Genomic DNA, 21,142 nt, shown 5'->3' with positions numbered 1-21,142 from the left:
AGGGCATAACTGTGGGAGAGGGTGTTTTGATATTTGTAACTATTTGTAGCGCCTGGAAACCCCAGTCAAGGAACCCCATTGTGTCAGGTGCTGTACAGAGCAATAACAAAGAAGACAGCTCCTGCCATAGAGAGCAGTCACAACCTACAATGGTGGAAGTGCCCTCTGCACTCTTCTTGGCTTCTAGAATGGGGCTTTGGGTACCACTGCAGCTAAGCACAAGTTAGAGCAGCCCCCTGGTTGCTCTAGCTTGTGCCAGGGGCTGCCCTGCTCCCTGGAGGGCCTCAGACTCAGGCAGGAATGTGGCATAGGGCTGCTTTTCTCTTCTCCCCCTCCTCTAAGCTGCACGGACTTTAGCTCAGCCGCCAACCAAGGGTCAGGACCCTAGTGCCCGACCCTGAAGGAACCTGGCCTGGAGTCAGTGGGAGCTGTGGGTGCTCAGCACGGCTCAGGGGCTGCTGAGAGACCTCCTGTTCCTTGGGTTCTTTGACTGGAGACTGCAAGGGAACAGTGTGCCTGCAAAATAAAAACGACAAAGGGGAGGGGGAGAACTCTGGCCTGGGACAAAGGTTTTCAAAGGCAGCTGTGTCTGGGGAGTGGGGCATGTCCTGTGTGTTGGTGGCGCAGACACTGGGGGATCTCTGGGTGAATTCATAATTTTGATCCAAAGGAACAAAACCAAAACTTGGCATCAAAATCTGCCACCTCTTCTCAGTGCAAACACACTCCTGCAGGGACCATCAAAGCTTTTGGCAGCAGCTGTGCCCAGGCAGGGCAGAGTCAGAGACCGAGAGGGCAAACTGGGCAACAGAGCAAGAGTCCAAGGCCAGAGGCACAGAAGTTACGTCTATTATCGCGGGTCGTCAAGGGGCAGGGGACTTACCCGACCGTGCCAGCCACGCACAAGGGCGGCTGCCCAACGCCTCTGCGGCTACACTGCCCTCTCTCCTGCCCGCAAAACCGGCCCAGCCCGGCCGCCTGCGCGCTCCCGGCGTGTCCGAGGCCCGGCGGGCGGCGGGGAGCGGCCCCTTTAAGGGGTGGGGCTCGCAGCCTGGCGCAGGAGGCTCCGCTCGGGACCGGGCTGCCGGGGCGCAGGAGGCTGCGGCCGCGGACCGGCGCCGGCGGGGCCATGAGTGGCCGGGTGGGAGACCTGAGCCCCGCGCAGGCGGAGGCGCTAGCCAAGGTGAGATCTGGTCCCTCTTCTCGGCAACGCCGGTCACTTCCTCCCGCCGGGGCGGTGTCGGTCTTCCCCGCGGGCGCCGCGCCTTCGAGACGCGGGGATCCCGGTGCTGGGCGCTGTACAAGCACCGAGGCCGGAGCAGGGGTCTCCGAGCGGCGCAAGGGCCTGGAGACAGCGCCGCTCTGCCCCGAGGCTGTTTGCCTGGCCTCGCCCGCAGGCCGTAAGCGAGACTTCGGATCTCCCTGCGCCCAGCTTCCGCAGGACCCTCCCGCTCCTCGGCCCCAGCCCCGGGGGAGTCGGGTGCCCGGAGCAGCCCAGGCCGGCGGCGGCAGCTGACTCGCGCGGGAGGCTCCGGGGCAGTGAGTGCAGCCCCGGCTGCCCTGGCCGAGGGACCCGCTCCGGGAGCGTGGTCGGGCTGGGGGCCGCCGAGCCCCTGGTAAGCTCCCTCCAGCCTGCGCAGCCGGGGCAGAGGAAGCTCTCCGGGTGAGTAGGAGCAGGGCCCCCCCGTACCCCGAGATGGGCCCGGAGCAGGGACGGGGACGCTGCTGGGCCCTAGGCGGGCACCTGGTTGCCTGGCGGCTAGCAGAGGGGGCTGGGCGCGAGGGAGTACCCTGGCCTGTGTCTGGCGGAAAAGGCTCACGGCCGCGGGCTGACTGCTCAGCAGTTGTTCCTTAAGCAGCTTCTGAATGAGAGCGCAGAGCGGCGGGGTCGCTGCCCAAGGTACCAGCACCCTGCTCCCCAGGGCGCCTCCTTCACGGAGCGGCTGGGAGCTTCCCCGCAGCCCGCACCGTTCCCGCAGTGCCGATTCCTCCCTGTGCCTGGGCCTTTGCACAGCGAAGCCTAAGGTCTTGTTCCCTGCAGCTCCTGGAGAGAAAGGTTTGGGCTGGAGTAGCTCTGAGCCCCTCCACAGCCTGTGCTCCTTCCCCATGTCATAGCACCTCTTGCAAGGCCAGCCAGGAAGAAGTGGCTTAACTCACATGGTTGCTTCTTTGCCCCCTCTCTGTTCCCCTCCTTGTAAACCGTGAGCCTTTCCTGCCTCCTGTGAGCCTTTCATCCCTGCTTCCCATCTTTCTTCCCCTTGCCCTTCTGCACACACTTGCTCTTTCCTAGTCTCTGTCCCAACATGCCCCTGTGGGGGCCTTTTGTGAAACTGCTCTTCCTTTGATGCTAACTCGGACCCATCTGTACTGGCCTCAGGAAGGGGAGAGAGGGCTGAGGGGGTGCTAAAGGAAAAGGCCCCTGTTCTGCAATCCAGCATTCTTGGATCCATACTTACATACAGCCCCCCGCCACTATTACAAATACCTGGGAAGCCTGAGCGTTGCTGGTGGCAACCACTGGCTCAGAGCTCCCTGTAGGGAGCAAGGGAGTTTGCTCAGCTGGGCTGGGAGAACCTCTTCCCCAGTGTGTTCGGAGGCAAGAGCTGTCGGCTTTGAATGGGCGTTTGTCAGTCTGGGGGAGCAAAACGTGGCTTTGTCGTATAGCACCTACTTCAGTGTATGTACAGGCAGGGATTTGTGCATGAAGGCAAACTGCACCCACCCCCAGTGTGCTCCTCTGCGCCCCTTCCTGTGGACCCCACTGCCTTGAGCCAGGTGTGCAGCATGAGCGGGAAGTACCATTTTTACATGCTCTGGGCATAGGTGCTAATGATGGCACCAGGCGGTGGAGAACCAGCCCCCACTGCATTTGAAGAGCGCATATGCTATAGGGATTTAAATCTGTTCCTCTAAAGGATAAAGAATAACCTTGTAGATAAGGTGTGCAAGTGGGTCCTGGGAGATTTGGAGTCTGTTCCTAGCTCTACCTGCGTGGACTATGGCAAGTGACTTAACCTTTGTGCCTCAGTTTCCCCAGCTCTAAAATAGGGACAATTCTATTTCCCTACTTCTCTGGCGGGTATTCATTAGTGCTTGGGGAACCTTGGCAGCCCTAGAAGTGCCGTGTGCTATCAACAGTTCTATTTTGCATTCTTCTCAGCTGGTTTTCGTGACTCCTCCTGTCAGTTTCAATGGAACTTTCAAGTTAAAATAAAAAGAAAATGAGGGATGGTGGCTGGCAGGGAAACCTCTCCCTCACCCCACTTCCTGGCATTCAAGGGAGAGGGAGGCCATGGGTTAAGAGTGGGACATCCCAGGAGCTTTCTGTGGTGTGTTTGTGTGGGAGTGAGGGAAGGATCACAACTAATCATCATGTACACAAGCAGGTCCTCCTATCTGTCTAGAAAGTAAACAAATCCAAGTGACAGTAACTTAGTGTAGAACTACATTCATAGCTGCCCTAAAGATCACCTGAAAGTCACCCTGAAACAGCATTCAAAGATGGCTACCTTCCCCATTGAAATCTGCATTCATCAGAGGAAGTCTCAGCTCCACAGATTTCACAGGGCTATGATGGCTGGCATAGGAAAGGTTTGTGGTGTTAGACTCGGGAGCCTGATTCTTGTACCTTGCATGGCCATTGACTCCTGTGCAAAGTTTCTGGGCAGCATTTCACCCCCCCAGCCCTCTTTCACACGTGTCAGTGATCTCACGAGGGGCAGGGCAGGGGAGAATCCGATTGCACACTGATTTATTTCTGGATGCAGTTCAGTTGGTTTTGATGATCTGTTGCATCATCCCAAACAACGACGTGTATCTTCCTTTAAAGGATCATGGAACATGGATCCCAAGATCCCAGCTCATTAACAATTGAGAGCCACTGTTGTCTGACGGCCGCGCAGGGCCCCCTGTGAAATGCATCGGTGGGTTGCAGCCTGGTTTCCAGCGGACAAGTGTCCACATGAAACCCAGAATGATTCAGCCTCAGCAGAGGTATGAAGGACTGCCTGGCCACAGTTGCCAACTTTCATGCGGTAAATAACCACCCTGACTTTCACAATAAGCCAAAAATCAAGCTAATCCCGTTTCAAAACAAGCCCCCAGAAAGCCAATCCCTAAAAACCCCAACACTCTATGTGATTAGATCCCCATGGCGTGCAGTTGGGGACAGTGGTGGGCCTCCTGTGCAACCCTGACTCTCCCACCCTTGCCCCTGCTTGCTGGGAGCTGATCAAAAAAAAAAAAAGAAGAAGCAACAAGCTACTAGTCAACAAGCAACTCACAAGCCAATTAAGCCAAAAATAAGCCCAATTTTGGCAGGTTTTTTTTGTGGGTTTGGCATGTCTGTGCCTGGGCAAGAGACTGAACAGTCCCTCACACCAAGAGGTGAATTCCTGGCACATTTGCATAGTAGTGAGGGGGAAGGGGAGGAAACTGGAAGGAGAGGTAGATATGCTGGAGGGTAGGGATAGGATACAGAGGGACCTAGATAAATTGGAGGATTGGGGCAAAAGAAATCTGATGAGGTTCAACAAGGACAAGCGCAGAGTCCTGCACTTAGGACGGAAGAATCCAATGCACCGCTACAGGCTAGGGACTGAATGGCTCGGCAGCAGTTCTGCAGAAAAGGACCTAGGGGTTACAGTGAACGAGAAGCTGGATATGAGTCAACAGTGTGCCCTTGTTGCCAAGAAGGCCAATGGCATTTTGGGATGTATAAGTAGGGGCATTGCCAGAAGATCGAGGGACATGATCGTTCCCCTCTATTCAACATTGGTGAGGCCTCATCTGGAGTACTGTGTCCAGTTTTGGGCCCCACACTACAAGAAGGATGTGGATAAATTGGAGAGAGTCCAGTGGAGGGCAACAAAAATGATTAGGGGTCTGGAACACATGACTTATGAGGAGAGGCTGAGGGAACTGGGATTGTTTGGTCTATGGAAGAGAAGAATGAGGGGGGATTTGATAGCTGCTTTTAACTACCTGAAAGGTGGATCCAAAGAGGATGGATCTAGACTATTCTCAGTGATAGCAGATGACAGGACAAGGAGTAATGGTGTCAAGTTGCAGTGGGGGAGGTTTAGATTGGATATTAGGAAAAACTTTTTCACTAAGAGGGTGGTGAAACACTGGAATGCGTTGCCTAGGGAGGTGGTGGAATTTCCTTCCTTTGAGGTTTTTAAGGTCAGGCTTGACAAAGCCCTGGCTGGGATGATTTAGATGGGATTGGTCCTGCTCTGGGCAGGGGGTTGGACTAAGGGTATGTCTACACTATGGAATAAGGTCGAATTTATAGAAGTCGGTTTTTTAGAAATCGGTTTTATATATTCGAGTGTGTGTGTCCCCACAGAAAATGCTCTAAGTGCATTAACTCGGCGGAGCGCTTCCACGGTACCGAGGCTAGAGTCGACTTCCGGAGCGTTGCACTGTGGGTAGCTATCCCACAGTTCCCGCAGTCTCCGCTGCCCATTGGAATTCTGGGTTGAGATCCCAATGCCTGATGGGGCTAAAACATTGTCGCAGGTGGTTCTGGGTACATATCGTCAGGCCCCCGTTCCCTCCCTCCCTCCGTGAAAGCAAGGGCAGACAATCATTTCGCGCCTTTTTTCCCTGAGTTACCTGTGCAGACGCCATACCACGGCATACCTATGTCTCCTGGGTGCTGGCAGACGCGGTACGGCATTGCTCCACAGTAGCAGCAACCCCTTGCCTTGTGGCAGCAGACGGTACAGTACGACTGGTAGCCGTCATCGTCATGTCCGAGGTGCTCCTGGCCACATCGGCTGGGAGCGCCTGGGCAGCCAAAGATGTAAAAGAGAGATGGAGTGGATCAAAACAAGAAATAGACCAGATTTGTTTTGTACTCATTTGCTTCCCCCCCTCCCCTGTCTAGGGGACTCATTCTTCTAGATCACACTGCAGTCACTCACAGAGAAGGTGCAGCGAGGTAAATCTAGCCATGTATCAATCAGAGGCCAGGCTAACCTTCTTGTTCCAATAAGGACAATAACTTAGGTGCACCATTTCTTATTGGAACCCTCCATGAAGTCCTGCCTGAAATACTCCTTGATGTACAGGCACCCCCTTTGTTGATTTTAGCTCCCTGAAGCCAACCCTGTAATCCGTGTCGTCAGTCGCCCCTCCCTCTGTCAGAGCAACGGCAGACAATCGTTCCGCGCCTTTTTTCTGTGCGGACGCCATACCAAGGCAAGCATGGAGGCCGCTCAGCTCACTTCGGCAATTAGGAGCACACTAAACACCACACGCATTATCCAGCAGTATATGCAGCACCAGAACCTGGCAAAGCGATACCGGGCGAGGAGGCGACGTCAGCGCAGTCACGTGAGTGATCAGGACATGGACACAGATTTCTCTGAAAGCATGGGCCCTGACAATGCATGCATCATGGTGCTAATGGGGCAGGTTCATGCTGTGGAATGCCGATTCTGGGCTCGGGAAACAAGCACAGACTGGTGGGACAGCATAGTGTTGCAGGTCTGGGACGATTCCCAGTGGCTGCGAAACTTTCGCATGCGTAAGGGCACTTTCATGGAACTTTGTGACTTGCTTTCCCCTGCCCTGAGGCGCATGAATACCAAGATGAGAGCAGCCCTCACAGTTGAGAAGCGAGTGGCGATAGCCCTGTGGAAGCTTGCAACGCCAGACAGCTACTGGTCAGTTGGGAATCAATTTGGAGTGGGCAAATCTACTGTGGGGGCTGCTGTGATGCAAGTAGCCCACGCAATCAAAGATCTGCTGATATCAAGGGTAGTGACCCTGGGAAATGTGCAGGTCATAGTGGATGGCTTTGCTGCAATGGGATTCCCTAACTGTGGTGGAGCCATAGACGGAACCCATATCCCTATCTTGGCACCGGAGCACCAAGCCGCCGAGTACATAAACCGCAAGGGGTACTTCTCAATAGTGCTGCAAGCTCTGGTGGATCACAAGGGACATTTCACCAACATCAACGTGGGATGGCCGGGAAAGGTGCATGATGCTCGCATCTTCAGGAACTCTGGTCTGTTTCAAAAGCTGCAGGAAGGGACTTTCTTCCCAGACCAGAAAATAACTGTTGGGGATGTTGAAATGCCTATATGTATCCTTGGGGACCCAGCCTACCCCTTAATGCCATGGCTCATGAAGCCGTACACAGGCAGCCTGGACAGTAGTCAGGAGCTGCTCAACTACAGGCTGAGCAAGTGCAGAATGGTGGTAGAATGTGCATTTGGACGTTTAAAAGCGCGCTGGCGCAGTTTACTGACTCGCTTAGACCTCAGCGAAACCAATATTCCCACTGTTATTACTGCTTGCTGTGTGCTCCACAATATCTGTGAGAGTAAGGGGGAGACGTTTATGGCGGGGTGGGAGGTTGAGGCAAATCGCCTGGCTGCTGGTTACGCGCAGCCAGACACCAGGGCGGTTAGAAGAGCACAGGAGGGCGCGGTACGCATCAGAGAAGCTTTGAAAACCAGTTTCATGACTGGCCAGGCTACGGTGTGAAAGTTCTGTTTGTTTCTCCTTGATGAAACCCCCCGCCCCTTGGTTCACTCTACTTCCCTGTAAGCTAACCACCCGCCCCTCCTCCCTTCAATCACCGCTTGCAGAGGCAATAAGGTCATTGTTGCTTCACATTTATGCATTCTTTATTCATTCATCACACAAATAGGGGGATGATTACCAAGGTAGCCCGGAGGGGTGGTGGAGGAGGGAAGGAAAATGCCACACAGCACTTTAAGCACAGCACTTTAAAAGTTTACAACTTTAAAATTTATTGAATGACAGCCTTCTTTTTTTGGGGCAATCCTCTGTGGTGGAGTGGCTGGTTGGCCAGAGGCCCCCCCACCGCGTTCTTGGGCGTCTGGGTGTGGAGGCTATGGAACTTGGGGAGGAGGGCGGTTGGTTACAGAGGGGCAGCAGTGGCAGTCTGTGCTCCAGCTGCCTTTGCTACAGCTCAACCATACACTGGAGCATACTGGTTTGGTCCTGCAGCAGCCTCAGCATTGAATCCTGCCTCCTCTCATCACGCTGCCGCCACATTTGAGCTTCAGCCCTGTCTTCAGCCCGCCACTTACTCTCTTCAGCCCGCCACCTCTCCTCCCGGTCATTTTGTGCTTTCCTGCACTCTGACATTATTTGCCTCCACGCATTCGTCTGTGCTCTGGCAGTGTGGGAGGACAGCATGAGCTCGGAGAACATTTCATCGCGAGTGCGTTTTTTTTTCTTTCGAAGCTTCACTAGCCTCTGGGAAGGAGAAGATCCTGTGATCATTGAAACACATGCAGCTGGTGGAGAAAAAAAAGGGACAGCGGTATTTAAAAAGACACATTTTATAAAACAGTGGCTACACTCTTTCAGGGTAAACCTTGCTGTTAACATTACATACATAGCACATGTGCTTTCGTTACAAGGTCGCATTTTGCCTCCTCCCACCGCGTGACTACCCCCTCAACCTTCCCCCCTCCCTGTGGCTAACAGCGGGGAACATTTCTGTTTAGCCACAGGCAAACAGCCCAGCAGGAATGGGCTCCTCTGAGTGTCCCCTGAAGAAAAGCACTCTATTTCAACCAGGTGACCATGAATGATATCTCACTCTCCTGAGGATAACACAGAGAGATAAAGAACGGATGTTGTTTGAATGCCAGCAAACATACACTGCAGTGCTTTGTTCTACAATGATTCCCGAGTACGTGTTACTGGCCTGGAGTGGTAAAGTGTCCTACCATGAAGGACGCAATAAGGCTGCCCTCCCCAGAAACCTTTTGCAAAGGCTTTAGGACTACATCTAGGAGAACCGCAAATGCCAGGGCAAAGTAATCCTTTCACATGCTTGCTTTTAAACCATGTATAGTATTTTAAAAGGTACACTCACCAGAGGTCCCTTCTCCGCCTGCTGGGTCCAGGAGGCAGCCTTGGGTGGGTTTGGGGGGTACTGGCTCCAGGTCTAGGGTGAGAAACACTTCCTGGCTGTCAGGAAAACCGGTTTCTCCGCTTGCTTGCTGTGAGCTATCTACAACCTCCTCCTCATAATCATCTTCTTCGTCCCCAAAACCTGCTTCCGTATTGCCTCCATCTCCATTGAAGGAGTCAAACAACACGGCTGGGGTAGTGGTGGCTGAACCCCCTAAAATGGCATGCAGCTCATCATAGAAGCGGCATGTTTGGGGCTCTGACCCAGAGCGGCTGTTCGCCTCTCTGGTTTTCTGGTAGGCTTTCCTCAGCTCCTTCAGTTTCACGCGGCACTGCTTCGGGTCCCTGTTATGGCCTCTGTCCTTCATGCCCTGGGAGATTTTCACAAAGGTTTTGGCATTTCGAAAACTGGAACAGAGTTCTGATAGCACGGATTCCTCTCCCCAAACAGCGATCAGATCCCGTACCTCCCGTTCGGTCCATGCTGGAGCTCTTTTGCGATTCTGGGACTCCATCATGGTCACCTGTGCTGATGAGCTCTGCATGGTCACCTGCAGCTTGCCACGCTGGCCAAACAGGAAATGAGATTCAAAAGTTCGCGGTTCTTTTCCTGTCTACCTGGCCAGTGCATCTGAGTTGAGAGTGCTGTCCAGAGCAGTCATAATGGAGCACTCCGGGATAGCTCCCGGAGGCCAATACCATCGAATTGTGTCCACAGTACCCCGAATTTGAGCCGGCCACGTCGATTTAAGCGCTAATCCACTTGTTGGGGTGGAGTAAGGAAATCGATTTTAAGAGCCCTTTAAGTCGAAATAAAGGGCTTCATTGTGTGGACGGGTGCAGGTTTACATCGATTTAACGCTGCTAAATTCGACCTAAAGTCCTAGTGTAGACCAGGGCTAGATGTCCTCCAGAGGTCCCTTCCAACTCTGATATTCTATGATTCTAAGGGGGCAATTTATCCTGTTGCTGGCTGTTTGACCTCTTCTGTGGCTAAACGTAGGGCCTGCAGGGTTGTCAAGCCAACACCTTGTGCTACTGCTTACATTTGATTTTAAATGTGTAGACACAAACTTCAAACAAACCAAGACCCCAAAAGACAGGCTGGGGATGTCCAAATCTCTCCCTTTGAGGTGAAGCTGGAACCTGCCATGTGTCCTAATGTCAGGGGCAATTTGGAGACTCCTCTGCCTTTTTGACTCAGGCTGTAGCAGGACGGAGGAGTTGCCCGCCTGGAACAGACCCAAGGAACCTCTGCTAGAGCCAGGACACTGAACTAGTGGCCAGCACTAGATACTTCAGAGGCAGGTATCAAAACCCTTCCATAAGGGACAATAATGCCTCCCAGAAAGTTCCCTCCCAGACTGTAGGCGCTGAGAGATCTGAGGCCAAATTTCCAGGGATGCTGGGGGCTTGAAGCTCCCTTGGTTTCAAATGAGGTTGGGGGTGCTCAGCACTTGGAAAACCATGTCTCAAGTCAGACACCCAAAATCAGGGACAGTCTCAAAAATGTGGACCTTAAGAATAACAAGCCCATTTGGGGGCCATTTCTAGCCACAGATTTATGGGTGTGCGGTTACATCTTGGAGCAGGAAGGTTGATCTCCTTTACACATTTTTATTCTTTCTGATAATCACTATAAACACCTTATTCTTTTTTCAAAACCCTATCAAACTCTTTACCTCACCCATGTCTTGTGGCAGCGAGCTCCAGAGAGATAAATTAGACATTTTAAGTGTTTCCTCCTATCAGTTTTAGCTGTGTTGCCTTTTAATGTCTTGGGGGGTCCTCTTGTTTTTATATTATAAGAGGCAGACTAGGATGAGATCAGTGAGGATGGAGGGGGTATTTTAGATGGACAGTCGAATTAGAGAGAGATGGATTTTAAGCACTGGGAAGGTCGGGGAAGTTTTGCAAACTGAGAAGTGTTATATTCTCTGCAGAGGGTCTGATCTGATGCATAGTTGCATGTAACTGAAATCTCTTTTGTGCAATATCTTTGGTTCGAGGAATCAGAGATTGGGCACAGCATTAATTGACAACAGATCTTTAGAAATTCTCCTCTCCTGTTTCCCGGAGCTACTGATGGGCTTTCATCCTATCTTCCCTTCGCAATGCTCCTCCGGGGTGCTGTTCTCAAGGCAAAGGAATTAATCTCAGATTTAATTACACCTAATTTCAGACCACAATAATCTAACCAGCCCCATTAAGAAGTGAAGGGAAGGACCTAGAGTGCTGTGCCCCTCTGAGATTTATGCTATTCATTGCCCTGGTGCGGCTGACCCCGGTGTGTGTCGTGGAAGGGGGGGGGGGGATCAGCTGATCTGCAGGCTCAGGCTTAACTCGCATATCTGTTATTTGGGACTGATTCCTCCCCTGTCCTTTGCACCCCCGTGTTGGGTTTGCCATTGACCAAGGCACCTGCTGGGGCTCCCCTGCTGCCTCTCAAACTGGTGGCAATGTTGTACTGCACAGCAGCCTGCCGGGGGTGCGTGCATAGCGATTCCCAGCCACTAAGCCCTTGTTCTCCATATATCGGACAGGAATCAGCTCTGTGATTCAGAACAGGACTGCCAACCCAAGGAGAGAAATGCTGCATCCTACACAAATTGCCCACATGCTGCCATCCATGTGTCTTTGTGCCCTATGCCAGTACCTGAAGGGTCCCTTCAGGAACCCTAGAGACCTCTTTAGACCCCCTAAAGATTGCTTTAATGCCTCCCCTTTTGGGAGACTGAGATCAGGGCTACCCTGTATCACTGACCCCCATTTCCCTTCCAGCTCAGCTATGCTGTTCCTCACTTGGCCAGAAGGAGCCTTGTTGAGCATGACAAGCATCCCCTCTCGCGGGGTGGGATGTGCTGCCCTGCGCCCAGCACTGCAAGGCATTAGACGTGCTCCACCACCCCACCTGGCTCCCCTCACAGCCGTGTCCAGGGTTGAGCTGGTTAGCTGGCCAGGTGTAGGGAGGTCCCCAGTAGACTTCATGGTATCTTTGGCCCCTACAGGAAGCTCTTTCTGGGGTGGTTTGGGGAAGCGTTGCTCTGGGTGGGGGAGTGTTGTGGTGACTGGCAGTCTGGCTAGGGCAGGAAGGCTTCATCCCTTACACTTCCCCTATGAACGGTCAGACCCTGGGTTAGGCTCATCTCATGGAGAGCTTGGTTCCACAGCCAGACCAGACCCCATCTCGCCCCTGCCTGGGGCCTGGGCTCTGTGCCAGCACTTCCTAAGGAGCGCAGTGGGCTGAGTGACCAGTGGCCCTGCTTCTTCTTTGCTCGCTTCCTGCTTGTGCCTTTGAACTGCCTTTGGTCTGCCCCTATTCCCAGGGCGGTCTGGGCCTGGGCAGCCCCCAGTTAAAATTACAAGAACCCCAGGGCTGAGGCCAAGCCCCCTTTGCCCACCACATCTCTTATGCTGGCCGGGGAGTCCCCTTATGCAAGGGCTATTCCCAGGAGCAGTAACAACCCCCTTGTGCTGCCCAAGTGCCGTGACCCTTCTGGCACGAGCGATTGCTGGGGAACAGTCCTTGATGGAGCTGGCTCCTCACTGGCTCATGGCTTTGACGATCAGGACTACGGCCTTGATCTGGCAGTGGCAGCATGAAAACCAGAGCTGTGTGCTGAGCGTGATCGATGAAAGCACTGAAATGCCCTTGCGAACAAGAGACCCAAGCTGAAAGCAACTGGAGTCCCAGCCTGACACCCAGTGCACAGGACCTCGGGTGGGTGTGGGTCACAGGACTGAAATATTAACTTGTGGGGGCAGGAGGGGGATGCCAGTTGTCTGAAAGACATCAGCCACACAGGCAGTTGTACTGTATAGGCTGCTGCGTGGGGTGGGGTGGAAGGAGAAGAATGCCCCCTTGGAGTGACGCCTTGGAAAGGAGCAGCAGGGAAACACCCTGCCAGCAAGATCTGTGGGGCTGTGGACAGGCCTGCCGGGGAGGTGGTGGGAATGCCTCCCATGGGACCCTGCAGCTAGACTGGACAGAGAACAACTCTGTCTCCAGCCCAGAGAGCTGGACTAGATGAGACCTAATGGGTCTCTTCCACTCCACAGCGTCTTCCCTGGAGCCCTGATCTCTAGGGGCCTGGGTATGCTGCCATGCTGAAGAGCTCCTTATTAGACAGCGCCCTGCCTCCGCCCCTCAATACTCCTTCAGTGCCTGCAGCCAGCCCTGCCTGCAGCATAAGCGATGGCAGAAAGGGAGAGACACCCCACCTCCCACCCCCCCTGGAAGTCACTGCAGTCTGAGCATCTCCAGTTGGGGCTCAAACATTGGGCTCAGGCCTTTTGCTGTTCTGTAGCCCCCAGCTCCAGGAGCACAAGGCCCATGCAGGAGACACGTCCTGCTGTAGACCTGCTCAGCAGTCGTTTTGCCCTTTGGTCTTGGTGGCCGAGGGAAGCAGGTCAGGCGTGTGAGAGGCCTTGGCCAGATGGCAGGGCAGGCATGGGGCTGTCTGTGGACTGGCAGCTGGGCACTTCCTGGGCAGCTGCATGCAACCGTGCCCCTTGGGAGTCTACCTTCTCCTTGCCTCTGCCTTGACTAAAGTCTAGCCGTGGGATCAACCTTGGGAGTCTCAGGGCCCAGCACCTGGGGATGAACGGGGCGGGTCATGGGGGGCTGAGTGAGAAGTCCTGGCCTCTGCACTGAGCTTGCAAACCCTGCAGTGCCCAGTTGGTGCCTCCAGCTTTGCTGGTCCTGCACTGGGAAGTGCCCATGATGTCGTCCCTGCTCCTCTTCTCTCTGCAGTTCCGCGAGAACCTCCAGGATGTGCTGCCCTACCTTCCCCATCAGGACGACTACTTCCTCTTGCGCTGGCTCAGAGGTAATGGGGGCTGGAGGGAGGGGGGAGATGCGGTGTGGAGCCAAGCTAGCCCTAGCTGCCCCCCAGCACCCAGCCCCTTGAGCCAAGATCAGCCGCAGGCACTGAGCCACTGCTAGAGCTTTCTTGTTGTTCCCACTCCTGTGAGACAGGAAGAAAATGGACGGGCCTGAGTTTGCCTGGGGTGTTTTAGGTTTGTCAAGTAGAGGGAGTGGGGCGTGTCACCACTGAGCAGGGAAGGGGGGAAATGCCTCCTTGGGCACAAGAGGAGGGAATGGCAGGGAGGGGGAGAATGCCCTTGCTGAGCCCCGGGGAGGAGGGGGAAGGGGCAATCCCTTAGCACCACAGGGGCACTCATGAGCTTTTGCTGTAGGATTCAGACCCCAGGCTCCAAGCAGCCCTGGGATGTCGTCTGAGTGCAGTGGAAGATGGTTCAGGTGTGGGAACTGGATCAGAGGAGGGAGAAGCTGCTCTTTTGTCTGGGGCAGCTGCGGTTTTGGGTTATACACAAACCCTGTGAGCAGGCACAGGGAGCTAGCCGCGTTTCTTGGTTGCATTAGCTGTGGCTCGAGCCAGCCCTGCAGCAGGGAACCCAGAGGAGAAAGGGCTAAGAGCTCAGCTCTGTGAGAGGTCTGGGCCCTGGCCATGGCAGAGCCAGCCTGCTCTGTCTGGAGCATGAATGGGCTGACTTGGCTTGTGGGGGCACATGGCTTCCTGAACACCCAGGCCTGAGTGTTTCCAGCCCTGCTGCTCCTCTCACATGGGGCCTGAGTCCTGGAGGGATCCCCAGGTCTGATTCCCAGCTGGGGGCACCAGTGGGACACCCCACAGTTACAGCCAAGCAGGGAAGAAAGACTAACAGCATCCCAGTGGCAGCCATGACATCTTTGCCTTTGAGTCACAAATGGGCAGGGAGCGCATCCATATGGGGAGGCAGGGAAAGGGCCTGTCCCTGTGGGAGAAGAGCAGGGCCTTGGCTGCCAGGGTGCACATCTCTCTGCAGCGTGAAGATGGCCCTGTCCTGTCAAGGAGCTTTTATTTCCCTGGCCTGGCCCTCCCCTCCCCTGCAGGTGCATTCTGGATGGCTCTGTGCCATCTGCAGGAATCTGGGTGGGTTGGTACAGATCAGGCCGATATCACAGGCCGGATAAGGGGCCTTATCTTGGCGGGGGGGTGGGGCAGTGAACTGTGAGCTCTATTATCACAGAGAACTCCCTCCCTCCCACTTTCTCCCGCTATCTGTATTGAAAAGTCCAAAATTCAGAGTCTTGTCCAGCCCTGACCTGGGAGATTTCTATCCCCCTGCACAGAGGCCAGGCAATGCCAGATCCAGGGCAAGTCCCAGTACAAGGGGCTCTGTGGGTCCTGTCTGCTTGGCCTCTGTGCTAGGGGGAGGCGTCTAAAAGCACAGAGGGCTGCAGGTGCCTACCTCTCCTTGACTGGCCCATCCACCCTTCCTACCTTTGCATATCTCCCCCATCGGCTCTGACCTCCCAGGCTCTCACTGTAGCAGGCCCCAAAGAGAGGCCCTCCAAGATCAGGATCTTTCTACTTGGCCCCATGAAGCCAGGACCCTAAACACACCCACAAGGCCCTGAGATCACTGCTCTGGTCTAAGGGTGTGTGGAGTACTCCCAGCACTGAGAGCAGGAGGGGCGGGGGGGGGGGATCAGTCCGTCCAAGCAGTGGGCTGCTTTTAGTTTATGGGTGGAGGGTCAGCTCTGTAAGCACCCAGCTGGACAGCATGGGCCCAGGCCGCTTAGCCCCAGATTTACATTGTTCTGTCATTAAAATACAAGGCTTTTTACAAACCTCAGTGTTGGGACCAGCATTATAGCAAAGGGAACTCCTTCCCCTGCAGTCTCTGGGATCCACTCAGACACCAGAGTAAGCCAGCTGGTTTAGGACTCCTGCTTCCTATGCCAGAGGTCATGGGTTCAAATCCATCTGCTGTCATGGGGGTGTGGAGGGGGAGAAGAGTGCATGACTGGGACAGTAACCTTAGACGCAAGCTGGTGAGTGTGTGAGGGCCCCCTCCTCTGCCTGACCTGCAGCTAATCTGAGTCTGATATAGCCCCAGCTAGGGGGCTGAGGCTCTTTTGCTCAAGCTGCAGCAGCTCATGCTCTTAGCTCAGGAGGCCACCTGTGGGCTGGTCAAGATGGCGGCTGTCACATAATGGTCCTTTTGGGTGGATCCACGAATGAGGTTGGGTCTTAACACATGTTTCTACAAAGCCAAGTATTCTGCAGTACTGGTTCCGTACCCTACAGCACTGGTGCCAACCCCATGTGTTAAACAAATACTAAATTAAAAAACACAATTGCCTTCAAAATCACTAGACTTCATGAGCTCTCTGAGCAACTAGGTGGCTGAGGTAATATCTCCCTGGATCAATGTATTGCGGTGAGGGACAAGCTTTCAGGCTTCCACACAGCTCTTCCTCTATGCAAGCTCAAAAATGTCTCTCCCACCAACAGACGCTGATCTAACAAAAGATATTCCCTCATCCCCTTTGACTCTCCAGCGTCCAACACGTTGGCAGGACCAACCCGTCTGCACCACCCCTGCATCCAATCAACTTTCTGCTTCTTTTGCTTTGCCGTCTGCTTTCAGAGCCTTTAGAGGACATTGGGGTCTGAGTGTCGGGCTATTCTCCACAAACCCAAGGGCCAGAAACTTACTGTATTTTCCACTGAATGCGTCCAATGAAGTGAGCTGTAGCTCACGAAAGCTCATGCGTAAATAAATTGGTTAGTCTCTAAGGTGCCACAAGTCCTCCTTTTCTCTTAGTGAATACAGACTAACACGGCTGCTACTCTGAAACCTTACTTAGGTGTGATTCTCACCTAATCACTCGACTCTGGAGGCTGGGACTTGCTGACAAGACACCGACTCGCATGAGCTCAGGGATAAAGCCCAGACAGTTGGGGACACTGCCCCGGCAAACGCGGCAGGGCTTGGGAGATAGCTGCAGGGCTTTTTCTTAGGGCAGATTCGCCCACTTGACAAGCTCCCACGAAGGCTCTGCCTGTTGGACTTTACAAAGCAGCTAAGCACTGTGATTGGAGACAGGGCAAGAAATGGAGCTTTCTGTGAGGAGCTTTCTGTGAAAAAAGGAGCTCACTGTTCACCCTCTCTCCCGCAGAGGTGAGGTAAAGCTGCTCTGGCACAGAACCCAGGGGATTTAAGCCCTAGCAGCCCCTCCAAGAGAGATCATAAAGGGAGCTATTAAGGGGGGAGGGGTGTTGCAAAGCCATTGATCTGTGCACTCCTGCACCACAGGCCAGTCTCCTTCCCTTGAGCCTGGGTGTTAGGGGGCTTATTCCTTCATGCACTTACTTCCCTGGTCCTTCTCGCATGAACAGAGAGCAACAATACCCAAAGTCCAAAGGTGCAAACAATTCAATGTTTATTGAGGGGAGCTTCCAGCAAGCATGATTCCAGTTTCCTTCCTTAGTGTCCCCCTTCCCAGCTCTGACACCACAGAGCCTTACACCTGTGCCCCTGTTCCCATTCCTGACCTTAGCCAAACATGATTCCAATTCCCCCCCCCCCATTCCCTGTTTCCATTCCCCCCCCTTACTTCCAGATTGACTGGAGACTATATAGTAAAATTTGAGTTCTGCTTAGCTATACCTTAACTTATCATTTTACTGAAATTTAACTAACCAATCCTAACATATTGTAACATGAGTATTTAACCAATTATATCCCACCACCTTAATTAGTTTACACTCAGCAAAATTAATTATACAGCAGACAGAAACAATCACAGAACCAGACAGAGACCATGCAAATAAACAATAGCAAAGTGGGAACTATAATGACAAAACAATACAGAAGTGAGGATTTCACAACTACATCTATAAAGACATAAGGGTTTCCCAGCTGTGTCTATTGATAAGTGAGTTCTTGCCACACAGGTTGCTATCAAACTAAGTTTCCTCTTACAGCTTCCAGGCACTTCCCTTTCTCTGGAGGCGATAGGCATTATCAGGACAGGAGTGTATCCTAACAGCCCAATAGCACCTTATTTCAATGTGACTAGGTTGGAATGTGAGGAGGTGACCGGTCGCTTCCCAGCTTATGGCTGCCTCTGCTGCTTAGCCAAAGGCCTTAGCCTAAGAACAGGGCCCCAGACTGTCACAGTGAGAGAAGGACCTTACACCGGCAGACAGTGATTTTGATTATCTCTTTTGTACCTCTATAACTAGCCGAGTGATAAGAATACACCTAAATTCTTAGAGTACAGGCCTTTACAGACAGGCCTGAATATCTACATCCTAACACTGGGGTTAGGTTCCAGCTTCTCCTCCTAAGGAGCGGAGCCTGCTGGCTGGGGGTGGGGGGAGAGGGGGCTCCAGCATGGCATTGGGGAGCACAGGCCACTGGCTGCATAGAGGTGGGAGATCACTGTGCAGCTTGCCTCTGGGACACGGACTCAGCAGTGAGGCTGCACCCAACCCTGACACAGTGCAAGGACTGGGCCTGTCCCAGAAACCACCCCAGGGCCCTGCCCCTCTGTGCCAGGTTCACCAGATGTGGGCAGGCAGGCACAGCAAGGCCAGGCTCCAAGTGTGGAGGGCCTTAATGTGGGGGAATCCAGGTGTGAGTAGAGAGGGTTCTGTGTAGGGCAATCTGGGTGCAGGCGGCTCACTGGGGGATTCGGGTGTAGGGGGGATCTGGATGGACAAAGGATTGTTGAGGGCTTCTGGGTGCAAAGGGACTCTGCAGGGGGGTCCAAGTGAAGGTAATTGGGTCTCAGCAGGAAGGGTGTCTGGGAGGGATAGAGCTCAGCACGGGGGTTTGGGTGTAGGGAGCTCAGTGTGGGGGTCCTCATGCTGGGGGAGTAGGGCTCAGTGGGGTGGGGATCCAGGTGCAGCTGGTTGGGGCTTGGTAGGGTGGGGGTACGGGTGGGTTGTTGGGGTGGTGCAGGGTGAGTGGGGCTCATTGGGGTGGGTTCTGAGTGCAGAGAGGTGAGGCTCAGTGGGAGGGTCTGGGTATGAGGGGGTCTGGATGCACGGGGGTTGGGTGGATGGGTTAGCAGCTCCCTGTTCAGGGACCCCCCCCTGCAGCTGAGGAGCAATAGGTACAGGAAGCGCACGTGGGTGTGTGTTGGTGGGGGAGGGGGGGCAGTTTGCAGAGCTTCCTACAGCTGGGGGAGAAATCTGGGGGTGGGTCTGATGCAGAGGAAGAGGAAATTCTGTCCTGCCCAGCCCAGCGCAGGGTAGGAGGCACCAGCCAGGTCTTCCCCAGTCCCACCTCCTGCCCTGCAGTGATTTACCGCTCTGCCGGCTGCCCTGGGCACCGGACACATACTACTGAGGAGAGTCGCTCTTGTGGCTTCCCTTTGCCTCTGTCATGGAGTGTAGGGCAGTCAGGGCCCTGCACGCCCCACTTCCTGCAATTCACCATGACCAACAGCCAGCCAGTAAAACAGAAGATTTATTAGATGACGGAAACACACTCTAAAACATAGCATGTAGGTACAGAAAACATAGCTTGTAGGTACAGGGGATTGTTGGGGGCTTCTGGGTGCAAAGGGACTCTGCAGGGGGGGTCCTCAGTCAGATGCCTCTTGGGGAGTGGGGAGCCCAGACCCAGGTTCTGGGCCTCCCCCCATCTCCCCAGCCATCTCCAAACTGAAACCCCTTCCTGCTGCCTCACCTAGCCACACCCCCAGCCTTTGTCCAGTTTCCCAGGCAGAAGGTGTCACCTGGCCCCAACCCGCTCCTGGGCTCAGGTTATGAAGGGCAGCCACCAGTGCTGGCCATCAAGATCATCCTTCAGTGAAGTCACACCCCTATTTCCCATCACCATCTAGTATTGGTGCAGTACCGCAGGGAAACAGAGGCACGCCCTGTGTTAGCAGAAGACAGTAAACTAGTAAAACTCCCATGCAAAATTACCAGGTTAATATTCCCTACTCCATCACAGCTTCCCTGGCAGAAAGTCATTTTTCTGCAGGGAAGCACAGAAATCTGTGCGGGACATAAATTCTGTTCATATGCAGTGGTGCAGAATTTCCCCAGGAGTATCTTATAGGGGAATCGCCTGGTTTCTGCTCAGGTGTGTCTACTTGGTAACTAAGGTTGGCTGGTCCGAAGCCTCTAGCTCTTAAAGGGGCATGCCATCCTAATCCAGGCCCCTTGCTGGTCCCTGCATGTATCAGACTCAGAGCTCCTGGCTTCCATGACTGGAAAGCATGGCCACCTGTTGGTTCCTGCTAGCTCTGCGGAGCTAACTCAGCTGAGGGAGATGGAGTCTATTCCATCCTGTGGAACCTCAGCAGAACTGTCCAGCAGTCAGTGACTTCTGCACAACTCCCTGCTGGCATCACTGGCTGCAGAATAATAATGGGAAGGAGCTTTTCTCTTGCAGGTCTTTGGTTTGGATGCAGCCCAGGTAGTGGTGGTGGGGATTGGAACTCATCAGCATCTGATGGTAGGCAGGTGGCTTGTGCGCAATGAGTTGGTGGGTCTCAGCCCAGTGTGCAGCAGGCAGATATCCACATAAAACAAATTGCCACCCTAGCTGGTGCTATTCACTCCAATAGTGGCAGCTCAGCTGAGAAGCCATGGACTGAATGGGTCACGTGGACTGATCCCAGGAGTTCAGTCCCTCTGGTTGAGGGGCCAGGAACAATTCGGGGGCTGATTTTTCCCTGCTACTCCTGTACCTTACTGGCGCTGTGCTCCAGCCTCCAGTGCTGCCCTGCTGGCATCGTTCACCAGCAGGAACTCCTTGGGGCAAGCTTTTCAGATGGGTAATAACAGAATGGGCCTGGCCATGAGCATAACCTCCCCGTTCTGTTGCAGCTCGATGTTTCGACCTGCAGAAATCCGAGGCCATGGTCCGCAAGGTAAGAGAGCCTCCCAACCCCCATTCCTGGGGTTTCTACATCCCAAAGAGGGGGTGGGGGAGAGAACAAAAACAGTCCCCAAGCCCTGTGCCCCTGCACTGCCCACCCCTCTGTACACACATGCTGATTCCAACAGGATCCAAGCCCATGATCCCATGTGTGCAGCCATTGATAAACCTGCCCAGGCCCCCTAGCTACATGGCGGGCACTCCCAGCCTCTGGTTCCACAGAGTCCCGCTCACACCAGAAGTCTTTGAAGTATTTATTTAATTGATTGCTCTTATCTTATATTTTAAACAAGATATACATTCCTTCCCTCTCTTCCTCACTTCCTGCTGCCCCACCCCCTCACCCCAGTCCACCCCTCTAGTCACAGGGGGTTTAAGGCCAGAAGGGACCACCTGCTGTTCCAGCCCTGAGTCCCCAGCACAGTGCAGAGGGTGCACTTCAACCCAGCCTGCTGCTCCAGCCTCACCCTCCACACACACCCAGCTCTGCTGATGCCCCACAGTCTTGATGTGCAGCCCCCTGCTCCCTCCCCAG

General features: G+C 54.0%; 1 protein-coding gene across 5 annotated transcripts in view; it reads left to right on the top strand.

The window, feature by feature from the left end:
- The first annotated feature begins 958 nt into the window (after positions 1 to 958).
- The window catches only part of SEC14L2 (SEC14 like lipid binding 2), a 41,048-nt gene continuing 20,864 nt past the window's right edge, over positions 959 to 21,142 (top strand). Inside the window, exons 1-4 of one of the 5 annotated variants that reach the window (XM_073312518.1) lie at positions 1,108 to 1,183; positions 3,830 to 3,993; positions 13,664 to 13,739; positions 20,556 to 20,599. In XM_073312518.1, coding sequence (XP_073168619.1) covers positions 3,916 to 3,993; positions 13,664 to 13,739; positions 20,556 to 20,599 — 198 coding nt within the window. In that variant the 5' untranslated portion in view covers positions 1,108 to 1,183; positions 3,830 to 3,915. Of the gene's footprint in view, positions 1,184 to 1,546; positions 1,664 to 3,829; positions 4,035 to 13,663; positions 13,740 to 20,555; positions 20,600 to 21,142 lie in introns of those variants that run through there. The other 4 variants (XM_073312519.1, XM_073312522.1, XM_073312520.1 and 1 more) reach the window with 4 other exon arrangements.

Source organism: Lepidochelys kempii, chromosome 15 (genome assembly GCF_965140265.1).
Source record: "Lepidochelys kempii isolate rLepKem1 chromosome 15, rLepKem1.hap2, whole genome shotgun sequence".
In the NCBI taxonomy this organism is placed as follows: domain Eukaryota; kingdom Metazoa; phylum Chordata; order Testudines; family Cheloniidae; genus Lepidochelys; species Lepidochelys kempii.
The sequence above is the reverse complement of the archived record's forward strand: the minus strand, read 5'-3'. Positions and strand labels throughout refer to the sequence as shown.